The 24,852-nt window shown below is 45.0% G+C and overlaps 1 protein-coding gene across 1 annotated transcript in view; it reads right to left on the reverse strand.

Moving 5' to 3' along the window:
• Window positions 1-13,576: 13,576 nt before the first annotated feature.
• Window positions 13,577-24,852, reverse strand: part of Crebl2 (cAMP responsive element binding protein like 2) — a 29,083-nt gene continuing 17,807 nt past the window's right edge. Inside the window, exons 2-5 of the mRNA XM_057787058.1 lie at window positions 23,609-23,806; window positions 19,497-19,641; window positions 18,465-18,501; window positions 13,577-13,928 (exon numbers count right to left, since the gene is read on the reverse strand). Of these exons, the coding sequence (XP_057643041.1) occupies window positions 18,488-18,501; window positions 19,497-19,641; window positions 23,609-23,806 (357 nt within the window). The 3' untranslated portion in view covers window positions 13,577-13,928; window positions 18,465-18,487. The remainder of the gene's footprint in view (window positions 13,929-18,464; window positions 18,502-19,496; window positions 19,642-23,608; window positions 23,807-24,852) is intronic.

The following is a 24,852-nucleotide window of genomic DNA, read 5'->3' on the forward strand; positions in this document are numbered from 1 at the left end:
TGCCAGAGATTAAAAAGCTTTAAATACATAAAGAGGGAAGTGATTGGCGTAGTTGTCACTCGGCCATCTGTTTTGTAAAGTGCATCCACTGTTGATTGTGGTTCCTGTGGGTTTTGTTGGTCAGTAGAGCGCCCACTGATAGATGCCCGTGAAAAGTTCTTTCCTGGGCTGGAGATGGCACGGTGGTTAAGAGCAGTGGTTGGTCTTCCAAACCCCAGCACCCACATGGCAGCTCACAGCCACCTGTAGTTCCGGTTTCAGGGGAGTCAGTGACCTCTCGGAACACTGCATGCTTGTGCACAGGCACTTATGCTGGCAAAGCACCTTTACACACAATTTTTTTTTTTTAACACACAAAATTTTTAAAAAGCAAAAACCTCTCTGTTCGTTTGTTTAGAAGTTCTTTCCTGAATGGGAACGATGGCTCAGAGGGTGGGGGCGCTCACTACCAAGCCCGACGACTTGAGTTAGATCCCGGTAGCCCCCTTGACCGAAGGAGAGAACCAACTCCCACAAGTTGTGGTCTCCACACACGTTTTTGTGGCACGCCTGCACTTGTGTGTGCACACTCACACTAAGTAAATGTGAAAGAAAAATTTAAAACACTTTGCTCTTTTTGCCCTAGCACCAGGTCAGTATGCACACTCTTCTATTGTTGGTTCTGTCTTGCTTTGTTTTGTTTTTGTCTTTTCTCTACTGAATTTTGATAACTGTGGCCTCCTATTCCACTGAAATCTCTTAAGCAGTACATTTCAAGAACTTGTGTTTCTCAGCCAAGCAACCCTGTATGCATTTGCATGTTACCTCCCATCCACCGAGCCTAATGGGACTGGGGAGCCTCCTGTGATGGGTTTAACCATTCTTTGGGGGAGAGATACTTGCAGTCATCTACATTCCTTGCCTTCTCTTGTTATCCTTCCTTAGTCCAAGCAGCTGGTGAAGCCTTGAAAATCCACTATTGATTTATTGGTGGTGGTGGGGTTCACTTGGAGAGACGGAGGACAGCTCGCAGGAGTCCTTACCTTCCGCTCTGTAGGTTCTGGAGCCTGAACTTGGGTCATTGGGCTTAACAACGGGCACCTTTTCCCCTGAGCCTTCTTACTGGTGTAAGCTTGAAACCGGTGCACCAACATACTGTGATCCACCCACAGAGCTCCTAGGACCCATATCTTCCTTCTCTAAGTCATATACAGGCAAAAGAGCAAGCCTCCTTGCTAGGCTTGCCAAAAACAGGAATGACATTTCTCTGTGCTCTGCAATTCACAAAGAGCTCTTCAAATGCCCGGACCTCCTGTGACCACCAGGGCACAAGGGCAAGATTTGACTGCTTTTTCTCCTATAAATTCGGACATGAGGCCTTTTATTGTAATTACAATAAAAAAAATAACCATTCACTTACATGTTTGTGGGGGAGGTGCTCACAGAGACCAGAAGACGGCATTGGATCCCCTGGGGCTGGAACTACAGACTGTTGTCAGCCGCCCAACGCAGGTGCTGGGGTCAAATTTGGGTACACTGCAAGAGTGACATGTGCTCCTGAGGAGCCATCCCTCCAGCCCCGTGAGGTCATCTCGTCAGACATCCTTCTCTTCTGTCTCCCTAGCGTGAACCATGATTTGCTTCCAAACTCAGATTCCTGTGCGACTTAGGAGTTGGCTCCTTTATCCCCAGGTGCACATTATTTGAAATCTAGCACTAATACCTTTAGAACTATATATGTATATATCTGGATATAGCACACACTCATTATTCTAGTCCTCTGGAGGTGAAGGCAGGAGAACCAGAAGTTCAAGGTCATCCTTGGCTACACATGTAAGACTGTCTCAAAGACAATACAACACAAGGAATTTATTTTAATGAAATAAGGGCTTTACAGACAAGCCTGATTTGCATTTTCATGGGTTAACAAGCCGCATGTAATAACTCATTGCTTAGCAATCTATGTATTAGCTCATCCTCTCAACCATTCCTTGATGTATTTATGGGTTTTATTTGTGTTTCTTTAGTTTGGGTCTCATTTTATAGCCCAGACTGACTACATATTCAAGGCACTCTTGCCTCAGCCTCACCTGTGATGAGTTCATAATTGTCTCTATTTACCAGATGAGGAGACTGGAACTTCTCATGTGAGGCAGCTTGTTAGGTTGGAATGTGACAGCTGGCATTCTGACTCAGGCCCTCCTCCTGTGGCTCATTCCTTACCATTTCAGAAGTCTCCTCGGAGACTTCTGACGTGAGCAGCCCCACCAAGACGTGCCCTGTGGGCCTGATCACGACCTTGTAAAGATGACATCAAGATGGAGTTTAATGCTGGCTCACACCTTTCTCTTGGCCATAGATTGGCTCTCCTCTGATACTGAATGAGATCCAGAAGTTAGTCTCACAAACACCAGTGAATAAGGCAAGACTGTGTTTAGTATTTGTGACAACGGACAGCAATGCAGGCACTCACTTTAAATCACAACACTCAGGAGGCAGAGACAGGCAGAGCCCCAAGTTTAAGCCATCCTGGTCTACATAGCAAGATCCGGGCTAGCCAAGGCTACATAGTGAGAGCCTGTCTCAAAAGCCAAGACAAAACCTAAACAGAACAATAAGATATTTGCTTTAAGATCGATCATCTGCAGAGGTTGGACGTGCTCGCACCCTTGCCAGCACTCCCGGAGGCAGGAGGACCTGGAATTTCAAGGCTCCAGACCAGCAGGGTCATGTCGTGAGACTGTCCTCAGCAGCGGACGACAACAACAAAATACCTTCAGAAATGCTTTTAGGTCGAGATGCTCCCTTCAAAGGACCAATTCAAAAGGCTAAAAATGTAAAAGAAAACAAGACCTTGTGTTTCCCTCTGTCCCCCTCTTCACACGCTTGGCAGATGTCTCTGGAATGAGTCAGAGGCTTGCCTCACTTGGCCTTTGTATTTCATGGTTCAGACTTTAAAGCAGAAAGCTCCCTACTTTTTTATTTTTGTTTGTTTTGGTTTTCGAGACGGTTTCTCTGTGTAGCCTTGGTTATCCTGGAACTCACTGTAGACCAGGCTGCCTTCAAATTCACAGAGATCCACCTGCCTCTGCCTCCTGAGTGCTGGGATTACAGGCGTGTGTGCCGCCACCTGGCACTTATTTTAAAGACTGACTATAGTGTGTATAAGTTGTAGAAGTGTACAAGTGCCTGCGGAGAAGAGGAGAGGGCATCAGAACCTCCTGGGAACTCGACGTCAGTCCTCTGCGAGAGCAGCAAGTGCTCTTAATTGCTAAGCCATCTCTCCAGACCCTGTTTATTTAAACTTTACTATTGTTATTGTGTGTATATATGATGTGTGTGTGCACACTCACGCCAGGCTCACTCAGCAAGCCTAGCAGCTTTCCTACTTTGCTTCTGTGCCTGTGATAAACACCATGATCAAAAACAACCTGGGGAGGAAAGGGTTTATTTCATTTTACAAACCTCACAGTCCATCATGAAGGGAAATCAGGGCCGGGGCCTGGAGTCAGAAACCGAAGCACAGCCCAGGGAAGAATGCTGCTTACTGGCTTGCTTCCATGGCTTACTCAGCCCAGGACTATCAGCCCAGGGTGGCACTGCCCATAGTCGTCTAGGCCTTCCCATGTCAATCATCAATAAAGAAAATAGCCCAGCAGATTTGCTTCCAGGCCAGTCTGACGGAGGCATTTTCTCAATTCAGGGTCTTCCCAGATGACTCTAGCTTGTGTCAAGTTGACAAAAAACTAACACCTGCCCCTATTTTATTGATTTATGGATTTGGGGTTTTTTATTTATTTATTTATTTTCATTGTTGTTATTTTGGTTTTGATTTTCTGAGACAGGGTTTCTTTGTGTATCCGTGGCTGTCCTGGAACTCGGGCTGTAGGTCAGGCTGGCCTCAAACTCGCAGAGATCCACCTGCCTCTGCCTCCTGAATGCTGGGATTAAAGACGTATATGGAACCTGGCCTTGATTGTCTCCTGTAGCTCAAGCTGGTCTAGAACTTTCTGTAAAGACAAGCTGTCCTTGAACTCCTGACCCTCCTGCCTCTGCCCCCCAAATGCTGGGGTCATACCAGTTTGTAGCACCACCCCAGCTTTATTCTATTTTATTGCTTATTTTTTAAATTTAACTTTTCGGGGATAGTGGAATAGAGGTATGTCTCACTTGTAGCACTGGCTGTCCTGGAACTCACTATGTAGACCAGGCTGGACTCAGAGTCATACGAATCTGCTTGCTCTGCCTACAGAGTGCTGGGATTAGAATCATGTGCCATTATGCCTGGCCACAGCAGGACTCTCTTACAATTAAAAAAAGAAAGAGAGCTGAGGATACGGCAAAATGGAAAGTGATAGTCTAACATGTAAGGCATTTGGGTTAGTCCTGTCCAGCCCCCTCTCCCCCATCTAAAAATAAAAAGATTTAGGCTCATGCTTTGGGTCCTAGGAGGCTGAAGACCTGGACTTCATAGATGAGAGTTCCAGGCCAGCCTAGGCTACAAAGTGAGACTATGTCTCCTAAAAAGTAAATACATAAAATAACAATTTAAATTAAATATGCATTTTCCAGAGCAGAAGGAACACTAGAAGTCTCTCTCCCTTCAGAAGATTGAAATCAGGCCAATAAGTAAAGTTGGGGGCAATCTACCGTTCTGGACAAACTGGGTGGGTGAGGGGGCTCAGTGTGTGCTTGCCACCAAACCCAAGATCTGGGTTCTGTCCCTGGAGGGAAGTAGCCAACTCCTGAAAGTTGACCTCCACACACCTGCTAGGGTTCTCCACCCCCCAGGAACTTTATTTTCAAATAAATATGACAATTAGTTCTGTGTCTCTCACCATTTATTTGTTGGAAAATAAATGTCCTCGCAGAGGGCCGACCTTGAAGGATACTCAGTGGGCCTTTGTTCTCTTAATTGGAACATTGGAGAGGGAAGGCCGGAGAACAGTTCTGAGAGACGCCGCTTGGTGGCGCTGTGTCTAGCGGGCAGAGCCGGCCTCTCAGCCCAGCTGGTCACAGGAATTCAGACATCTTCGTCTCTTAGCAACCACACAGCGGAGCTTGCAGAGCACCCAGACTCAACTGTGGGTTAATCAATTAGTGAGCTCCAAACATCGGAGGAAATTCCCTAGCAAATAATACCCGTTACAGGCTCGAAATCGCTACTCAAAATATTGTTTCAAACCCATTTTACAAATGTGACCACGCTGAAAAAGTCCCATAGATCACCAAACCGGCAGGGGTACCACCAGCACTTACCGCGGCCTCCCCGTTTTCTGTTCCCCTTCTTTTTAAATCAGAGTCTCATTCCGAGCTGGCTCCGATCCTCTTGCCCTTACTCCACACCCTCCCACCCCCACCCGCAGTTCTGGGATTACAGGCATGCGCCATCACACCTGTTTTTTTATTCTTCATTGCTGGGCATCAAACCCAGGACTTTGTGCAAGCTGGGTAAGCACTCTGCAAAGCTGAGCTATGTCCCATCCCTTTTCTGAGGCTTTCATAATTTGGTCCAGAGAACGTGCAGACTCCATAGCTTGCCCTGAGCTCTAGTTCCCCCTGAGTGGGTGCACATGTGCAGGGTTAAATAGTTACACTTAGTGTGGACTGAATTCACTTTAGAGCCATCTCATCGACCGCAGACCCTCTCTATACTTTTGATCTGCTACAAACTGGGCAGCTCTGGACTTTTTCCAAATGTGGCCACTTCAAGAGTGTTATATATTCTTTCTCAGAAGCCTTTTTTTTATATACTGTTTTGGGGTCCAGTGAGATGATTTAGAAGTTAAAGGTGCCTGGCATCAAGCCTGGGACCTGAGTTTGCTCTCTAAACCTACAAGGTGGGAGGAGAAAACAGATTCCACAGCTTGAGCTCAGTCCTGTATGCATGCTGTGGCATGTGTACACACACACACACACACACACTTCTAAATAAATACAAAAAAATTAAATTATTGCTTCAGGCCAGGTGTGATGGCATACGTTTACAATTCCAGCCCTTGAAAGGCAAGAGGGAGATCTGGAGCTCAAGGAAAGTCTGGGTACCGAGAAAGCCTGCTTCATGAAAGCATCTACGCACGTGTCTTTCTTAGTTTCTTTTCCTGGTGATGTGGGACTCTGACAAAAGTAACTCCAGGGGAAAAGGTGTGTTTTAGTTCCCAGTTCATGGAAGCGGACTCGAAGGAGCTGATCACATCTCAGCAGCCAAGAAAGAAGCAGGGTGAAGAAGGGAGGCAGAGAGGGAACCGGGAGACCCTTGCCTAGTCCTTGATTCAGCCCGGGATCCTCTACGGAAGGAACTGTACCACTGTAGTGGGCAGGTTTTCCCACCTTAAATAAAGCCGTCAAGATCATGATGATCCCCCACATGGACACGCCCAGAGACCCATCTCCCGGGCAATCCTAGATTCGTCAAACTGACCACACTAATCATCACTGGGTTCCACACCTGTAATCCCAGCATTTGAAAGGGGGAGACAGGAGAATCAGGAATTGAAGGCCAGGATTGGCTACAGGAGATCCTGTTTGGGAAACAACCAAATCAAAACAAAGGTATTGCATCACTGATCCTTACCGGCTCTCCACCAGCTCCGAGTTATGCGGTAGAGTTTACAGAATTTGGATTCACTTCAGACTTGAAGGATGTGGGGTTTTAGTTCTGCCGGGTGACCAGTGACCAGTGCACGTCCTGCTTCAGGCTGAGGAGGCGGGACTGGAGGTCTGAGGACATGATCCGGTTTGGAGCATGCGCAGTCCATAGGGCCTTGCATCTGTTTACTCACAGAAGCTACAGACAGAAGACTAATGCCCCTCTAAGGAACTTTTTCTGTGGCCCTGCAATGAAGGTAACTTACCGTTCTTTTAGCTTAGCCATTACAACCTGGCTGTGGGTTTCCTGTCTCTAAACCCGGCACTGGGGAGGGCAGCAGGAGGATCCCTGGAACTTGATGGCCAGAAAGTAGTGGTCTCTAGATTCAGCGAGAAAAGAAGGTGCCGAGGGATTGGCAAAGACCTGATGGCAACCTTCCTTCCTCCGTGCTTCGAGTCTACTATAGCTACCTACCCCCCTGTTTAAGTCCGTCTGCTGAGCCCCATTTTGTTGGGTGTGCCCCTCTCCCTCTCGTCTCCTTTCTCCTGTTGGGGAGTGTGTAGTCTTCTGAACTCCGCTCTGGTGACTTTGCTGATTCTCCACTTCCACCTCCTGAGAACTAGGACTGCGGGCATCCACGCTGTCGGAGTGGCGTCAGGGACCATCTGAGCTGGCGTCTGCTAGACAAGCACTCTGCCCGCCGCGCCCCATGCCCTAGCTGCGATGTCTTTCTCGAATTAGCCTGTAACTTATTTGTACTCAAGGCCCTTTCATGATGCTCCACTCCAGGAAGAGGTTTCAAAGTTTTCGAAAACATTTTTCTTTTCCATGCTATGAATTCTTGGTCTTTCTAGTTAAAAAGTTGACATTCACGTGGGCTTTTTAATATTTTTTCTTGTCCTGTATTAGTAAAAAGATGGGAGATACCCTAACAAGGTGAGAGGCATTCCCAGCTTGTGTCTCTTAGCCCTCACAGAACCCAGCCTTCATGGCCTGACCAACTTTTGGCTTTTGGCTTTTTGATGTTAACTTTTCTTCCTGTGTGGTTGCTGGGGCCTGGATGCTACAGTTTCAAATGCAGTTTTCTGGTAGGGTCTCTCGATACAGATCCCTGACTTGCCCAAAACTCATTTTGCACTTATCTTTTTGATTTTTGAGTTGGCATTTCATGTATGCAAATGGAGACCGTGCACTGGTTTCCCAGTCACCCAGATCTGAATAATCACACAAAACTATATTAATTACAACAGTGTTTGGCCTACTAGCCCAGACTTATTAACTAACTCTTACATCTTAAATTAATCCATTTCTATTAATCTATGTATCACCACAAGGCTGTGGCCTACTGGTAAGGTTTCGGTGTCTTTCTCCTTGGGCAGCTACATGGTATCTCTCTGACTCTGCCTTCTTCTCCCAGCATCTGGTTTGGTTTTCCCCACCTAGCTCCATTCCGCCCTGCCGTAGGCCAAAGAGCTTCTTTATTAACCAATGGTAATAAGACATATTCACAGCATACAGAGGAGAATCCCATATCACATGTAGCCCAGGTTGGCCCCAAACTTGCTATGTAGCTCAGGATGATCCTTCCACCTTCAGCTGAAAGGGGCCAGACAGGTTTAGTGAGGGTCGTTTCCTGTCTGTTGTCACAGACCTTGTATTTTCTCTCCTGTGGTTCTGAAAAGGGTGGTTTTGGTGTGGTCTTGGTGTAGTTTTTTTTTTTGCCATATTTGATTCTGAGCTGTCTTGGCCTTTAGACTCCATTCGATGTTACTGTCGCCTGTCTCGGGGTCTTACAAGTGCTTGCCAGGAAGTGGTGTTGAGGGAGGCAGGCCTGGCCTGAGATTTTCCTGTCAGATCTTTGCCAATCAAAATGGTCTATCAGACACAGCACTGCCCAATCCAGGCTAGCCCAGGCCAGCCCAGCCCCACAGTGTTTGGGGACTCTGTGTCAAATACATTAAGTAATTTAGTTGAGTCTGTGGAGACCCCAGAACTTTAGAATTTAGCTGGTGTAGTGGCGCAGGCCTTTAATCCCAGCACTCAGTAGGCAGAGGCAGGTGGATTTCCGTGAGTTCACGGACAGCCTGACTTACAGAGCGTGTTCCAGACCAGCCAGGGCTACAGAGTGAGACCTTATTTAAATAAAGAAAAGAAAAAGAAATTCGGCCCAGCTTCTGCCTCGGGGTTCTCGAGCGGGTGGGGCTTCAGCAGCTTCTGAATCTTAACACTATGTGTCCGGACAAGGAATCTGAGCCCACTTCTTCTTTGAATGTACACTTTTGGGTCTAGGATGCTGAGCTGGGCTGTTCTAGGCCCCCATTTGGCCATTTTCAGTGGTACACTGGAGACTGACTGTCCAGGGTCTGTAGCATTCTCTGACTCCCTGAGAGAGGACACACCCACCCCACTGAGCACCACACGGATGTCACTGATGTCCTGAGAGGGAGGACACATCCACCTCGCTGAGCACCTAATGGACATCACTGATGTCACTTAGAGGGAAGACACACCCACCTCGCTGAGCACCTAATGGACATCACTGAACATGGAGTATAAGAGATACATGTAACTGGGCTAAAGTCATCTGTGACATGCCATGATTTTGCACACTTTTCAAAAGGGCACCCCTAGTGAGTTGAGGAATTTAAAAAAGTGAGCTGATTGGGATAATTCTGGGAGACCCAGGACTCAATGAGCGGATGGCAGGCGGCTTTCTTCTACAAGGCTTATTAAAGAGGAACGTGAGCCAGAGTTCAGACCCATCGGCCACCGTAACTGTGCCTCTGCTTCGCTGCACACATTAGTACACCTTTACGTGACAGTCCAGACTTGGATCAATGACCACTTGTCATTAAGGAAAATGGTGAAATGGAAAAAACAACAACAAAATCCTGTTATTTAGCCGCCTAAAAATCACTGTATGTAGATAATCAGACCGAAATATCACCAGCTGGGACCTCAGTGGTTCTTAAAATGAACCTAATTAATTGAAGGCTATTATTGCCACAAAGAGTGTCCAATTATATCAATTCAAAGGGTAAGCATAGCAATATAACTTGGGAATAGGCTAATGTTACATTTTGATTTATGCTCATTAGACATTTTTATTTTTGATAACTTAAATCTGTACATACTGTGGATATTTTTCCACATTTGTTTAGTGTGTATACAGGTTGTAATCAAAGGGCAGTTTGGCAGGGGAGAAGGCTCTCCCACACTGTGTGGGCTCCAGGGGTCAACTCGGGCTGTCAAGCATTGCAGCAGGTGCTTTACCCGCTGAGCCTCCCTGCCGGCCTAGTCCTGTGCTATTGACAAGCAGGTTTTTATACCGTGGTTAATCTTGTCAATTTGATGGATTTAATCACCCAGGAAATACGTCTGAGTGTGTCCACGAGGGCATTTCCGGAAGTTAACTGAGGAGGGAGCACCCGCCCTGCATGGAGACAGCACTATCCACTGTCCTGGGACCCAACTTAGGATAAAAGGAAAACAAGCTCATCTGCAGTGACATCATCACCCCTGCTTCCTGACTGCAGGAGCAGTAACATCATCAACCCTGCCTGCTTCCTTACTGCACGTGCAGTGACATCATCACCCCTGCTTCCTGACTACACGTGCCATGACATCATCACCCCTGCTTCCTGACTGCACGTGCCGTGACATCATCATCCCTGCTTCCTGACTGCACGTGCCGTGACATCATCACCCCTGCTTCCTTACTGCACGTGCAGTGACATCATCACCCCTGCTTCCTTACTGCACGTGCAGTGACATCATCACCCCTGCTTCCTTACTGCACGTGCAGTGACATCATCACCCCTGCTTCCTTACTGCACGTGCATTGACATCATCAACCCTGCTTCCTTACTGCACAGGCAGTGACTAGTGGCCTCACAATCCTACTGCGATGCCCATCCTAGGTTGGACTGAACTTTACACCATGGGACAAAATGAACTCTTGATCAGGCATGTGTCACAGCAACAATAAAATGACTACAATGACCAACTTATCACACCAGCGACCTCTTGAAAGTGAGTCTGTGTGGAAGATGAGGAGTCCGGCTGATTAGATAATTCTAAGTTACTCAGAAAGTGGACTGAGCACCTGCCTAGTCCCCTTTAAATAAAAGAGAATTACGTGTATGCATGCTTGCCTTAGTGTGTGTCTGTGCACCACCTATGTGCAGGAGCCCGTCAGAGTCCCTGGAACTGTAATTACAGGCTGTGTGAGCCACCATGTGGGTGCTGGGAGCTGAACCTGGGTCTTCTGCAGGAGCAGTAAGCAGTCTCAACCACACATGAGTGCAGTCGCAGGGTCAGTTCTCTTTTCCACCTGTGGGGGCTACACTCAGACAGTTGGGCTTGGCAGCAGGTGCCTTTGCCTGATGCACCATCTTGATGACCTCAGTCCTCCTTTTCTCTTTTAACTGCTCCAGGTGTACAGCAGTGTGAAACAGGCAACTGACATGACTTCGGTGAATATACTTTATTTATCATAAAAAATATAATTGTACAATGCTCTTCTGAGAAAAACATCCTTCATTGCCCCCAAATACCATGTGGTTTAATTATCTCTCATCTTTAAAAAACAAAATATGTATTTTAATATTTGTAACAACATGCAGCTGATTTATGTGAAATATATTTATTTTTGTTAATTTTACTTGCCTTTAACTAAAAGTGAAGCCCAGTTTAATCTGTATTTTTTATAGAAGCAGCCAAAGCAAAGCCATCGCAGGTCAAAGATGATAAATCCTAGATGGTGATGCTAAGCACTGCCCACGGCAAACAGTGACAGGATGGCTGCTATAAGGCTCTGCTCTGATTCAGGTATCACAAAGTATTTTAGATAAGATAGAAAACAAATTAAGAACTTCAGCTACAGCCTAAAAGTTGACCAGACCATATCAATTCCATATTGCACCAGTTGCTCCAATCTGTGGGAAGTGGATTCTAAAATGATAGCTTGGTGTGAATTCACAAATATACTTTCTCCTTACTCTCTGAGATAAAAAGAAAAAGGAGACAGGCTCTGTTGGCTGAGGCACATGGCCTCTTCCTGCCCTGGATGATGGCCTAGAGCTCCGTCCTCCCAGCCTGCTGTCCTCTGGGAAGGATGTGCAGCCAGCACACAGCGTCCCTGGATGGAAATGGACATAGAGATGCTCCAGCTGTTGGAATCAGGACCAGTGACTGGATCCCAGGCTTCTGAGGAAGAAGGGCCGGCACAGGTCCCAGAGCAATCAACAGACACTTCCCCTTCAAACACCAAGGGCCATTCTCTTGGTCTGACCAGTTCAAAACACTAGAGTGATACAGGCACACGAACAGACTCAAAGTGCGATCAGCTTTCGCTCCAAGCCCACCTCTTTGGGGTGACCCTGTGGTTGCAGTTAGAACCTGCAGAGTCTTCAAGCACAGCGCAGACATTCATCCTGGAATGTTTGCTTTCAAATAACATTTCTAGAGAATTCAAAAGGTACTGAACAAAGCAACATAAAGTCATGGGCTGTTCTGCAGTGAAAACACATGACTGAGTGGACCGGCTGGCAGAAACAGGCCAGCACAGTCTGAACACTGTATTTAAAGCACTTAAGTTCTTAAGGGCCCGAATATCAACAATCCTTTGTCTGCATTTATGGTCCTAAGAAGACATTAAACATCCTTAAATGCCCGTTTTTCTTAAACTCAGAGAACCCCAGCAAGCTGGGCTAGTGGTCTGTTGGTGGTCATACACCCCTAACATGGGATCTAAGTCTGAAGCTTGAGATCAAGGGATCTCGAGCTAAGGGAAGGCATCTGTTTAAATGCCTGCCTGCCAAGAGATCCATCTCATGTTCCACCTCACAGAAAACCTGCCAGCCATGTCTGAACCATGGTGTGCAGGCCACGCAGGCCTCAGAACAGCTAGGAATGTGTCCTGGCACAAAACTGTAAACACTCGGTTCCCAGGCTTCAAGTCACAATGTGGAAAGACGACACGCCTGAAGACTGATAACCGCCTCATCAACCGCCAGTCTTTAGCAAACACTTCTTGTTTGGAAGCCAAGTTCCTGCCTCATCAGAGTGAGGAACAATTGTAATTTAGCAGCAACAGAGAACACCACCTGACTGAACTGAACAAGAGTGAAGCAGAGGTCATCTCGCAGTGCCCTACCATGAGCTCTGCCTCTCAATCATCACTCCATGGCATGGAAATGCAGCTGTGATGGGAACCATACAGAGCCACCTGCCATGCCACATACCCAAGCTACAATGCAGGGTACAGCTCAGGATGCCCCACCACACAAGGGCACAAGCACACAGTGGGCTTCCTTCTGGCTCAACACATTCATAAGGGCACTCACATCAGGGGAGACTGAGTGTTCTGCCAACCACAAAAGCCATTAGCATCACCAGCAGTGTGGCTTGCGCTCTACACAGGAAGGCAGATACTCAGTCTCAGCAGCTAGTTTCATTCTGCGTTCTTCAAAGAAAAAAAAAAATACCAAACTATGCCTTAGTTGAGTACACAAGCAAACATGTATGAACATTCACTTTTGTCTACCCCATGTACATGGGGGACATACAGCAGAAACACAAGTGCACACGCACACTGCAGGTTACCATAACGAATGCTACTGAAAAGTTACTTTCACCTGCAAAGAAAACATGGCTAGTTCTTCTCCAAGAACGGAGTTGGCCCTAGCCAACGTTCATAAACACAGTCTACGGAAACAGCAGAAAGGGGCTGTCTGCGGGCTTTCTTGGTGGGCTTCTTACATACATTCTTTAAAACAGGCATATCACTGTGGATTATAAAAATAGAACTGTATATATCTGCTAATAGATACTCACAGCTTATGCTGGAATGGCTCACAGACAATCGAACATCACTCAAGTAAATATAAAGGAGTAACATTGGGTCCGTAAATGCTGAGACCCACAGAAAACAAACAGCCTATTTGGTTTCTTTTCGTAGGGCGATTAAAGACACGAAGAAAAGTGACAAGCACACATACAAACACATGAATTACATAGGGAAAATATAAATTAACCAAAAGAGCCACATGGCTAAGGTGCAAATATGCGCTTTTCATCCCCTCCTCCATTTCTGTGGTTTCAGGCATCATAACTTGACCAACATGGAGAGCAATACAGAGCAGGTCTGAATGTTGGCAAATCTAAGTGTTGAAAATTAAAGCAAAGGCCTTCGTGATGTATGATCACACATTTTGGTAGAAACTTCAGATTTACAGAAATGCCTACTGAGCAGTAAGCAGTACATGGAGCCAAGAAGCAAAGTCCTGCCCATTTGTCCTCCATAGACACTAGAGACCATTGGCTTTGATCAATGACTGCATTTTAGATGATCTTCACCCTGGAGAGAAAACAAATTCACCAACATAAGAATGTTTCTAGTCAATGAAGTTTGATAAATCAGCTTTTAAACTCATGCATTTATTTATTCATTTACGTTGTGTGTGAGTGCTGGGACACACATGTGAAGCTCAGAGGACAACCGCATGTCCAGTCTTCACCTAACACCATGTTTGAGGCAGGGTCTCTTTGTTGTTGTTTGTGCACACCAGAACTGCCACCCAGTGAACATCCAGAGGTTCTCCCATCCCCACTTCCCATCCGGCTATAGAAGTGCTGGGATCGCAGACCACACTACGGCACCTGGATTCATGATTCTGGGACTCACACTCGGGTCTTCATGCTCTCATGGAAAGAACTTTACTCACTGAGCCATCTTCTCAGCCCATCATAAGCAGCCCCTAGTTTTTGAGATGGTATGGATAGCCCAGGCATGTCTCGAACACTCTATGGAGCAGACAATGACCTTGAACCCCTCTTGTCAAGAAATGGGATTACAGGTGTACACCACTACACCCAGCCAAAATTCTTGACTTTTTCTTCAGGTTAATATATACAGGAAGGCTTCTGTTGATGATGTTGTTACTGTGTGACTTGTTATGAGACAAGACCTTACTCCATCACAGGATGGCCTGGAACTATGTAGCTATGATGGTTAGATTGACAGACTCTAGAATCAGCTTGTGGCGATTACTTTGTTCCACTAATTGATATGTAAAGAGCCATCTTAACTATAGGTGGCACCATGTCTGAGGAGGAGAACTCTGGACTGCATATGTGTGATGTGGGAAGGTCATTTGTCAATCTATTGTTTCATTGGTTAATCAATAAAGAAAACTGCTTGGCCTGATAGGTCAGAAAATTAGGTAGGTGGGATAGACAGAACAGAATGTTGGGAAGAAGGGAAGTGAGGCAATTGCCATGCCTCTCCTCTCTGAGCAGATGCGATGAAGCTCCGGCCCAAGATGGATGTAGGCTAGAATCCTTCCCAGTAAGCTACTGCCTTGTGGTGCTACACAGATTATTAGAAATGGGTTAGTCGAGATGTGAGAGTTAGCCAAGAAGAGGCTAGATATAATGGGCCAGGCAGTGTTTAAAAGAATACAATTTGTGTGTTGTTATTTTGGGGCATAAGCTAGCCAGGTGGCCGTGAGCCGGGCAGCAGGAATGCAGCCCACAGCTCCTTCTACGTATGTGACCAAAGAGAACCAAGCAGTAACTTCATGCTTCCCTTATTCTCTGCTTCTTACTGGAGATGTGATGTGGGCAGCTTCACAAGCTCCTACTTCTGTGACTTCCGCACCATGATGGACTGTACTTTGAAGTGCAAGATAAAATGGACTGCTGTGGAATAATTCTTCTGTACACTGTGAAAATGTGTTACTCTCACTGTTGATAAGAAGCTGATTGGCCAATGGCTAGGCAGGATTCTCGGGGCAGGAGAATGCTGGGAAGAAGGAGGGCAGAGTCAGAGGAGTAGCCAGCCAGACAGAAAGGAAGTAGGACATGCAAAAAGGTAAAAGCCAAAAGCCTTGGGGCAGCAATTGATGAATAGAAATGGGTTAATTTAAGTTGTAAGTGCTACTTAGTAATAAGCCTGAGCTATTGGCCAAGCATTTGTAATTAATAAGAAGTCTCAGAGTGGCCATTTGGGAGCGGCTGCTGGAACATAGAGAAAGTCCACCTATAATCCTGCTTTCCAGTTGTTCTTGTCAGACTATTTTATCATAGCAACAGGAAAGGAACTCAGACAGTAGCCCAGGCTGACCTCAAAATCACAGGAATTTTTTTGTTTCAGTCTCCTGAGGGATCAGATGGTAAGTGTGAGTCACATGTTCAGCTAGTGAGACTTTTTAAAGATTGTGACTATATAGAAAATTAGTTAATTTGGTTATTTTAACTAGTTTAATTTAAATTAAGGTCCAATGTTATTTAGTAAAAGTTATCAAAAACCCAATTCCTTTAATTTTATAACTTGTTTTGAGATTGGGTCTCATGTAGCCTAGACTGGCCTCAAATTCAGTGAGCAGCTAAGGATGGTCTTGAACTTCTAACACTCCTGCCAGCGCTCACTGGCCCCAGTGTAGCAGTGTTTACTTATAACCATTTCAAGCCCTCCCAAACAAAAAAGACAAAGAAGTAAGTGCTTGACATCTTCCTCCTCCACCTTCTGGGTACAGATTACACCTGAACCCTTGACATCATTCTGAAATCCTCACTCTCTTCAACCAATTAGCACGTGCAGGCCATGAGCTGCCATGTTGTGTGAACCTCTCTGTCGTGCTATAGAGGAAACTGAGTTCGTTATGTCCCCCAAAGGCTCTGTAACATTCTTAGATGAAATGGGTAAAATTTCACAGCCTAGATTTGAGAATGGAATCTTTTGATATAATGCCAAAAACATGAGCAATGGAAGATAAAAGAAGCTAACTAAACTTCAACTGAGCTAAATCTTTGTGTGTCCAAGGATATTATTCAGAGAGTGAAAGCACAGCTGACTGAGCAGGAGAGAAGCCTGCAAACCACACACCAACCGCATGCCTGGTGGCCAGAGCAAGAGGGAACTCCTAAAACTCCACAGCAGGGCATGAAGACACATCCACATCCTAGCTCACAGGAAGCTAAGAAGGAGGATCACTGAATTATCACTCTGTTCCAGCCACCTTGGGCTGGATAGTGAGACCCTGACTCAAAAAAAAAAAAAAAAAAAAAAAAAACCCACAAACAAGACAGCACAAAAAAGCTTCAACAACAAAACAAAACTCTAACGCTGGCAAACTTAAACATGTTTCTAGAAAGCATATACAAATGGCCAGGAACAAAGAACAAAAGAACACAAGAACAAAACACAGAATCAATATTCATTAAGGAAATGCACAATGAGGGGACAGTGAGATGACTCAGTGGTTAAAAATGCTTTCTCTACAACCCTGGTGACCTGATTCCCTTCTGACATAAAGGCAGAAGGAGAGAACAGACTCCACAAAATTGTCCTCCGATCTCCACGCATGCTCTGTGCACATTCACACCATCACACACACACAGTGATAAACACAATGATACACTACTTCATGCTCACTAGGAGAGCTGTAGTTTAAAAAAACTGAGCACTGGGAATGGTGGCACAGACATGTATGTAACCTTGTCACCTGGGAGAGGAGACAGGCAGAAAGATGGCAGGAAGTTTAAAGCAAGCATGGTAAACATGAGTTCTAGTCCATTTTGGGTAACACAGCAAAAATCCTGTCTTTAAAATAAATAAATAAATAAATAAATAAAAAAAATAAAATAAAATAAAACAATAATCCCAGCACTCAGGAGGCAGAGGCAGGTGAATTTGACTTTGAGGCCAGCCTGGTCTACAGAGTGAGTTCCAGGACAGCCAGGGCAACAGAGAGAAATCATGTCTTGAAAAAAAAAATCAATCAATCAATCAATTAATTAATTAAAATTAAAACAAAACCCAAAATAGGGCTGTCACAATGGCACATGCCTGTAAACCTGGCTACCAGAAAGGCTGAGGCAGAAGTATTACTTGATTCCTGGGATTCAATCAGCCCCAGGCAACACAATGAGATCTCATCTCTCACAAAATAAGATAAGAAGCATTGATGAGATGTAGAGAAAGCACTGCCAGTAGAAACTGACATACTTTGGCCATCAGAGAAGAGTCTGGCGGTTCTTTAGAAAGTTAAACAGAAGTCCATATGGCCAGCAGTCTAAGCCCAGGTGCATATTCAAAAGAGCTAAGCGAGCTGTGGTGGCGCACACCTGGAGCCCCAGCACTGCGAGGGAGGGGTAGGCAGGAGGACCGGGGCTCAGGTTCTCCTCAGCTACACAGTGAGCTGAAGCACCCCGACCCAAAACAAACTAGGTCAGGCCCATACACAAATACTTGTATACACATGCTCACAGGAGCAATGTTGACAGTATCCCAAAAGCCAGCAGGTAGAAACAAAAGCCTACCAATGGACAGATGGATGAACAACCGTGGTATGTGCATCTATAAAATGATGGATCATAAAGAATGAAGTTCTGATATATGGAATAACATGAGTCAACCATGGAAAGATCAGGCTAGGTTAATGAAGTCAGATGCAGAAGATACTAAATGATCCCATTTATACAACATATTTATAGATGGATTCATCCATTGGGACCTCAGGTCCATGGCTGCAAAGGGCTGTTTAGGGTGATCACACATTTGTAGTTAGAGATGACAGTTATGAATCCTGCAAATACACTAAAGGCCTGCATTGTCAGCTTACTTATTTTTTTAAAGATTTATCCTGCCTGCATGTATGTTTGCATGCCAGAAGAGGGCACTCAATCTCATTACAGATGGTTGTGAGCCCTATGGTTGCTGGGAATAGAACCTGGGTCCTTCAGAAGAACAGCCAGTGTTCTTGAGCCATCTCTCCAGCCCACACTGTCACTTTAAAATGACAGATTTTTTTGAAGTTGTTCATTTCATGTTATACGAATTTCACCTCAACAAAAATAAAACAACCCTGGGCTGAGCATGTAAAGAACTTACCTAGCATTTCTGAAGCCACCGGTTCAATTCCCCAGCACTACAAAAGAAGAGAAACACTCTCTGTTACAACTTATGGTAGCCAGAGCCTGGACTTGTGAGAACAGCTTCTAAAATTGCACTCGAGAGACCCAGGACCTCACCCAGCCACTCTGCTATTTCTCTCATTTCCCTGTTTTGGTTTTTGCCCTAGGACTGAATTGAGCCTAGAGCAATGGCTTTCAACCTGTGGGTCAAGGCTCCTTTAAGAAACATCTAGCTCCAAATATATTTACATTATGATTAATAGTTTTACTTTTGTTTTTGAGTTTTTGCTTCTTGTTTTGTTTCAAGACAGAGTTTCTCTGTGTAGCCTTGGCTGTCCTGGACTTGCTCTGTGACTAGGTTGGCCACAAGCTCAGAGATCCGCCTGCCTCTGCCTCCCAAGTGCTGAATTAAAGGTGTGCGCCACCACCGCCTGGCTTACAACTCATGACAGTAGCAAAATCACAGTTCTGAAGTAGCAATGAAGATAATTCTATGATTAGGGTCACACAGCACGAGGAACTATATCAGAGTCACGCCATTAGGAAGGCTGAGACCCACTGCCCTAGAGCACGCTAATTCCTACCACAGCTGCTGCTAAACCACAGCCACCTAAGACTAGAGTTCTTTAGCGCTCTGCTGGAGTAATGTCTGAGTTAAAGCTGTGAGTGATAGCAAAGTAAGAGAAAGTGGCATTCCCACCACGCTCAGGGCCACTTTAAATCACGGGCTGTCACCACACAGTCCTCAGCTGGCTGCCAGGTCTGTCTTTTGACATGGGGTCTTCCTAGGAAGCCCACACTGGCCTCCAACTTGTGGTTTCCCTAAGTGATGGCAGAGCAGCTGTGCACACAGCCAGCCTCCAGCTGGCTCTCACTTCAGGGTTTAGGATCCTCCACCACAACACTGACTAGCATTTAAAAAGGACAGCAGCACTTCCCTTTACTTCAAGTCACACACTCTACCTTGGGATGCTTGTTTAACAGGAATGCTCCGGTAAACGGTACTCACACAAATTGGTGTTAGCATCTGTCTTCCCAGCTTTGGGATGCCTGCTTGAGCTCTGCTGAGACTTGCTCTGCTCCTCTCCAGTGAGAAGGGCCCTTATTTCAGAAGGAATTTTTCCTTGGTCCATTGCCATGCACCATTGCTTGTACTGAAATATTTAAAACAGTTAAGTCAAACGTTAAGTCAGAATTCAGGCAGCATATGTGGAAATCCTAAACACAAGAGCTCGCCTGAGGGCTCGGCTGTAGCTCACTGCTAGGCATGTGCTAGCATGCAAGAGGCCTTGGATCTGATACCCAGGACTGGGTGTGGGGAGTCTTTTCTAGTAAATATTCACTGAACAACTACTAGTAGTAGTTGTATGCACTATTACATGTATGAGAACACACACACATTCTACCACAGTGTACACTATGAACTACCAGTAGTAGTTGTGTGCACTATTACATGTATGAGAACACACACACATTCTACCACAGTGTACACTATCAACTACCAGTAGTAGTTGTGTGCACTACTATTACATGTATGAGAACACACACACATTCTACCACAGTGTACACTATCAACTTTTGGAAGTATACAAAGTGAAGCAAATCAAGTCAAAATAATAATGACATATAACAGATCAAATTCATCATAAAAATCAATAGTGATTTCAATGCAATGCCCATCAAAATCCCAGCAAAATTCTTCAAAGACCTCGAAAGAACGGTACTCAACTTCATTTGGAAAAGCAAAAAACCCAGGATAGCCAAAACAATCCTGGGCAATAAAAGAACTTTTGGAAGCATCACAATCCCTGACTTCAAACTCTACTACAGAGCTATAGTACTGAAAACAGCCTGGTATTGGCATAAGAACAGACAGGAGGACCAATAGAACCGAATAAAAGACCCGGATATCAATCTACACATCTTCGAACACCTGATTTTTGACAAAGAAGCAAAAAATATCAAATGGAAAAAAGAAAGCATATTTAACAAGTGGCACTGGCATAACTGGATATCAACATGTATAAAAATGAAAATAGACTCATATCTATCACTATGAACAAAACTCAAGTCCAAATGGATCAAAAAGACCTCAACATAAAGCCAGCCACACTGAACCTTATAGAAGAGAAAGTGGGAAGTACACTTGAATGCACTGGCACAGGAGACCATTTCCTAAATATCACACCAGCAGCACAGACACTGAGAGAAACAATAAATGGGACCTCCTGAAACTGAAAAGCTTCTGTAAAGCAAAGGACATGGTCAACAAGACAAAACGACAGCCTCCAGAACGGGAAAAGATCTTCACTAACCCCATATCAGACAGAGGTCTGATCTCCAAAATATACAAAGAACTCAAGAAATTGGACACCAAAAGATCACATAATCCAATAAAAAAATGGAGTACAGATCTAAACAGAGAACTCTTAAAATAGGAATCTAAAATGGCTGAAAGACACTTAAGGAAATGTTCAACATCCTTAATCATCAGAGAAATCCAAATCAAAACAACTCTGAGATTCCATCTTACACCTGTAAGAATGGCCAAGATCAAAAACACTGATGATAACTTATGCTGGAGAGGTTGTGGGGTAAAGGGAACACTTCTGCATTGCTTGTGGGAATGCAAGCTGGTATAACCCCTTTGGGTGTCAGTGTGGCGATTTCTCAGAAAATTAGGAAACAGCCTTCCTCAAGACCCAGTAATACCACTTTGGGGTATATAGCCAAAGGATGCTCAATTGTGTCACAAGGACATGTGCTCAACTATGTTCATAGAAGCTTTGTTTGTTATAGCCAGAACCTGGAAACAACCTAAATGTCCCTTGATCGAAGAATGGATAAGAAAAATGTGGTACATTTACACAATGGAGTACTACACAGCCGAAAAAAAATAATGACAGCTTGAATTTTGCAGGCAAATGAATGGAGCTAGAAAACATTATTTTGAGTGAGGTAACCCAGACACAGAAAGACAATTATCAAATGTACTCACTCATAGGTGGTTTTTAAACATAAAGCAAAGAAAGCCAGCCTACAAACCACAATCCCAGAGAACTTAGATAACAATGCGGACACTAAGAGAAACTTACATAGATCTAATCTACATGGGAAGTAGAAAGTAGAAAAAGACAAGATCTCTGGAGTAAATTGGGAGCATGGGGACCTTGGGGGAGGGCTGAAGAGGGAGGGGAGAAGCAGGGAGGGGAGCAGAGAAAAATGTAGAGCTCAATAAATATCAATAAGAATTGTATAAAAAATCAATAGTGATATATCACAAAAAAACTGATTAGTATCCATCTGGAGCATATTACCTTCCTCTCTCAATGCCCTTATTACTTCTTTGCTTTTGTGCATAGGTGTGAGTGTCCGTGTGTGTGTGCATACATGTGTGTGCGCGTGTGTGTGTCGCTGTTTGCAAGTTCAGTTGATGTTGGGTGTCTTCCTGAATCACTGCCCCCTTATTTTTTGAGACAATGTTTCCCTGACCCAGGAGCTCACTAGACTGCTGGCCACCCCACCCCAGGGACCCTCTGTCTCCCCTGCCCCAGTAGGGGATGACAAGTGTGTGCTACTGTAACTGCTATGTGAATTCTGGGGACTGAACTCAGGTCTTCTTGCTTGCATGGCAAGTGGTTTACCCAGTCATCTCTTTGTTGCCCCCTTCAGAATTTTATTTATTATTATTGTGTATGAGCTCACAGGCCACAGCATTTATGCGGAGGTCAGAGGAAAGTTCTGTGAGTCGGTTCTCGTCTTCCATCTTTATGTGGGTTTGAGGTTCAGACTAATCAGGCTAATAGGCTTGTGTGCTAAGCACTTTACTCACTGGGTCATCTTGACCCTTCCCTCTTCTTAAATTCCTGGGTTTCTATCAGTTGCATGTATGGAAGTCATATAAGAGTCTTGGATGTCAGTCCTCCTCTTCCACCTCGAGACAGGGGTCATCTGTCATTTGTTGCTGCATCGGCCATGAGCTTTGGGAGTCTAGTGTTTCTGTCCTCCATCTTGCAAAGGAGCACAGGGATTATGAATGTGCTCTAGCATACACCCAGCTTCAAGAGGTCCTGAGAATCTGCCCTCAGGCACTCTATTCAGTCATCCCCTCAGCCCCGCAGATTTTATTTTTAGACATAGTCTCATGGAGTCCAGAGGCTGGCCTTGAACTCCTGATCCTCCTGTCTCTAGCCCCCAGTGCTAGGATTCTGGGCATGTACATGCTCAGCTTCACTGCTTCCTGAGAATCCAGCTTTGGAACAGTTACGGTAGTACCATCTCTGCTCGCACCTGTTACCTCATCCCCGAGTTCATAGATAAAGCTCGGAATGTAAAGTGATGGATTCATGGGAACACAAATGGCAGCCTCCCATGAGAATCATGATGGTTATGTGGCTTTTCCCACTTAGCAATACATTGAACTCTGACACTTTGAACTTCTGCTCTTCCTGCCTCCATCTGCCCAGTGCTGGGAATACAGGCTTGTGTCATCACACCCATCTCCTGCCGTGCTGGCATCAAACCCAGAGCCCCATGCATGCTAGATAAGCACTCTACCAGCTAAGCTGCATGCCCATTCTTTCTAACTTTCGCCACACTCACTGCAGTGCCTTGAGCATGCGTGTGGAAGTCAGAACCTTGCAGGCAGTTTGGGGGATTGCGAAGACCATTAGTCTTAGTGGCAAAACACCTTTCTCTTGTTTTCTTTTGAAGGTTTATACAATTTATGATATATTATAATATATATACACATATAATTTATATATAATATACTTTGTCTGCATGTATGCCTACACATGAGGAGAGGGCATTGGATCCCATCATAGAGGGCTGTGAGCCACCATGTGGTTGCTGGGATTGTACTCAGGACCTCTGGAAGAGCAGCCAGTGCTCTTAACCACTGAGCCATCTCTCCAGTCCCCATGGTTTTTCTATCATAAACAATTTCTTACTGTTCCCACAAGTACTGTATTAAAAGAAAATGCCTTCTTGTCTACAATGTGGAAAAAAGACTAACATTCTTTTCAGTGTTTGCCAACTGGACAGGTAAGGACTGGTCTGACTCCTGCCTTCAGTGACAGTCGAGTCAGGGGTGTTTGTCCTGTTGCTGACGGACTTTACCATTTCCAGTTCCTCCCGCAGTGCACAGATAGCTCTCTCCCGACTGGACACCAGCTCCTCCAGGTACTGGTATCTCAGCTTCTTCCTGGCCCGGCACTCTCTGGCACTCTGCCGGCTCCGCTCCAGCTTCGCTTTCAGGTCGATTTTGGCTGGCTTCCGTCCTCGTTTCCCAGGCTTCTTCACTTTGCCTCCAACCACCTGCAGAGAGAGAGAGGAGACATCGTTTTTCCCTTTTAGTTTTCTTAAGAAAAAAGCAACTGTGGTTGCCTATGAGCAAAGAGAGTGTGTATAAATAGTAGGAAGTGAACCTACAGAGCCAAGAAAGAATAATCCTGTCTCATAACCTTTCTGGGTCCTCACTTTGTTCATACTTTTGATGTCATGAATGTGAGGTAAGGTGTAATGCAAGCTTCTACTAGTTCTTCAATAACAATAAGGTTTAGTAGCTCAGCAAGAAATTCTATAAGCTATATGAGGATGGTTATTTTTGACTTTTTTATTTTTATGTTTTTAAATTGTGTGTGTATAGGTTTGTGCATGTGAGAGCAGTCACCTATGGAGACCAGAAAAGGGCACTGGGTCCCTACAGGAGTTCCGTAAACGGTCTACACAAATGCTGGGCTCTGAATGCAGTGCTTGCTCTTAGTAAGGGAGCCATCTCAGTCATATTTATTGCCTTGAGAAAATTACATTAAATTAAGTAAAAACATTCAAAATCTGGGGCTGGAGAGACGGTTTAGAGGTTAAGAACATTTGCTGCTCTTGCGGAGAACTCAGGTTTGATTTCCAGCACCCACACGGTGGCTTACAACCATCTGTAACTCCAAGATCAGGGGATCTGACACCCTCTTCTGGCATCCTCTGTCACCAAGTATGCAGGTAATACATTTATACACAGAAAATAAAAAAAATAAAATATTTAATTTAAAAAATAAAAATACTAGGTTTATCATGATGTCTTTTAAAGTTTCCTGTGTATGGGTGTTTGCCTGCACAGTCTGTATAGTGCTGAGGGCACTGGATCTCTTGGGACTGGAGGTGCAGACAGTTGTGCGTGGCCATGTGGGCACTAGAAATCATCTGAAAGAACAAGTGCCTTTAACCACGGAGCAATCTCTCCAGCCCCAGGTTTTCACGACTTCAACGTAAGAAAGTTACGTACGAGGACTTCTTCGCTGGGTATGACTACGAACAGGTTTTATCTCATGTCTATTTTCAAGTTTTATTTTTATTTATTTTATTTA

Source organism: Chionomys nivalis, chromosome 1, assembly GCF_950005125.1.
Source record: "Chionomys nivalis chromosome 1, mChiNiv1.1, whole genome shotgun sequence".
Classification (NCBI taxonomy): domain Eukaryota; kingdom Metazoa; phylum Chordata; class Mammalia; order Rodentia; family Cricetidae; genus Chionomys; species Chionomys nivalis.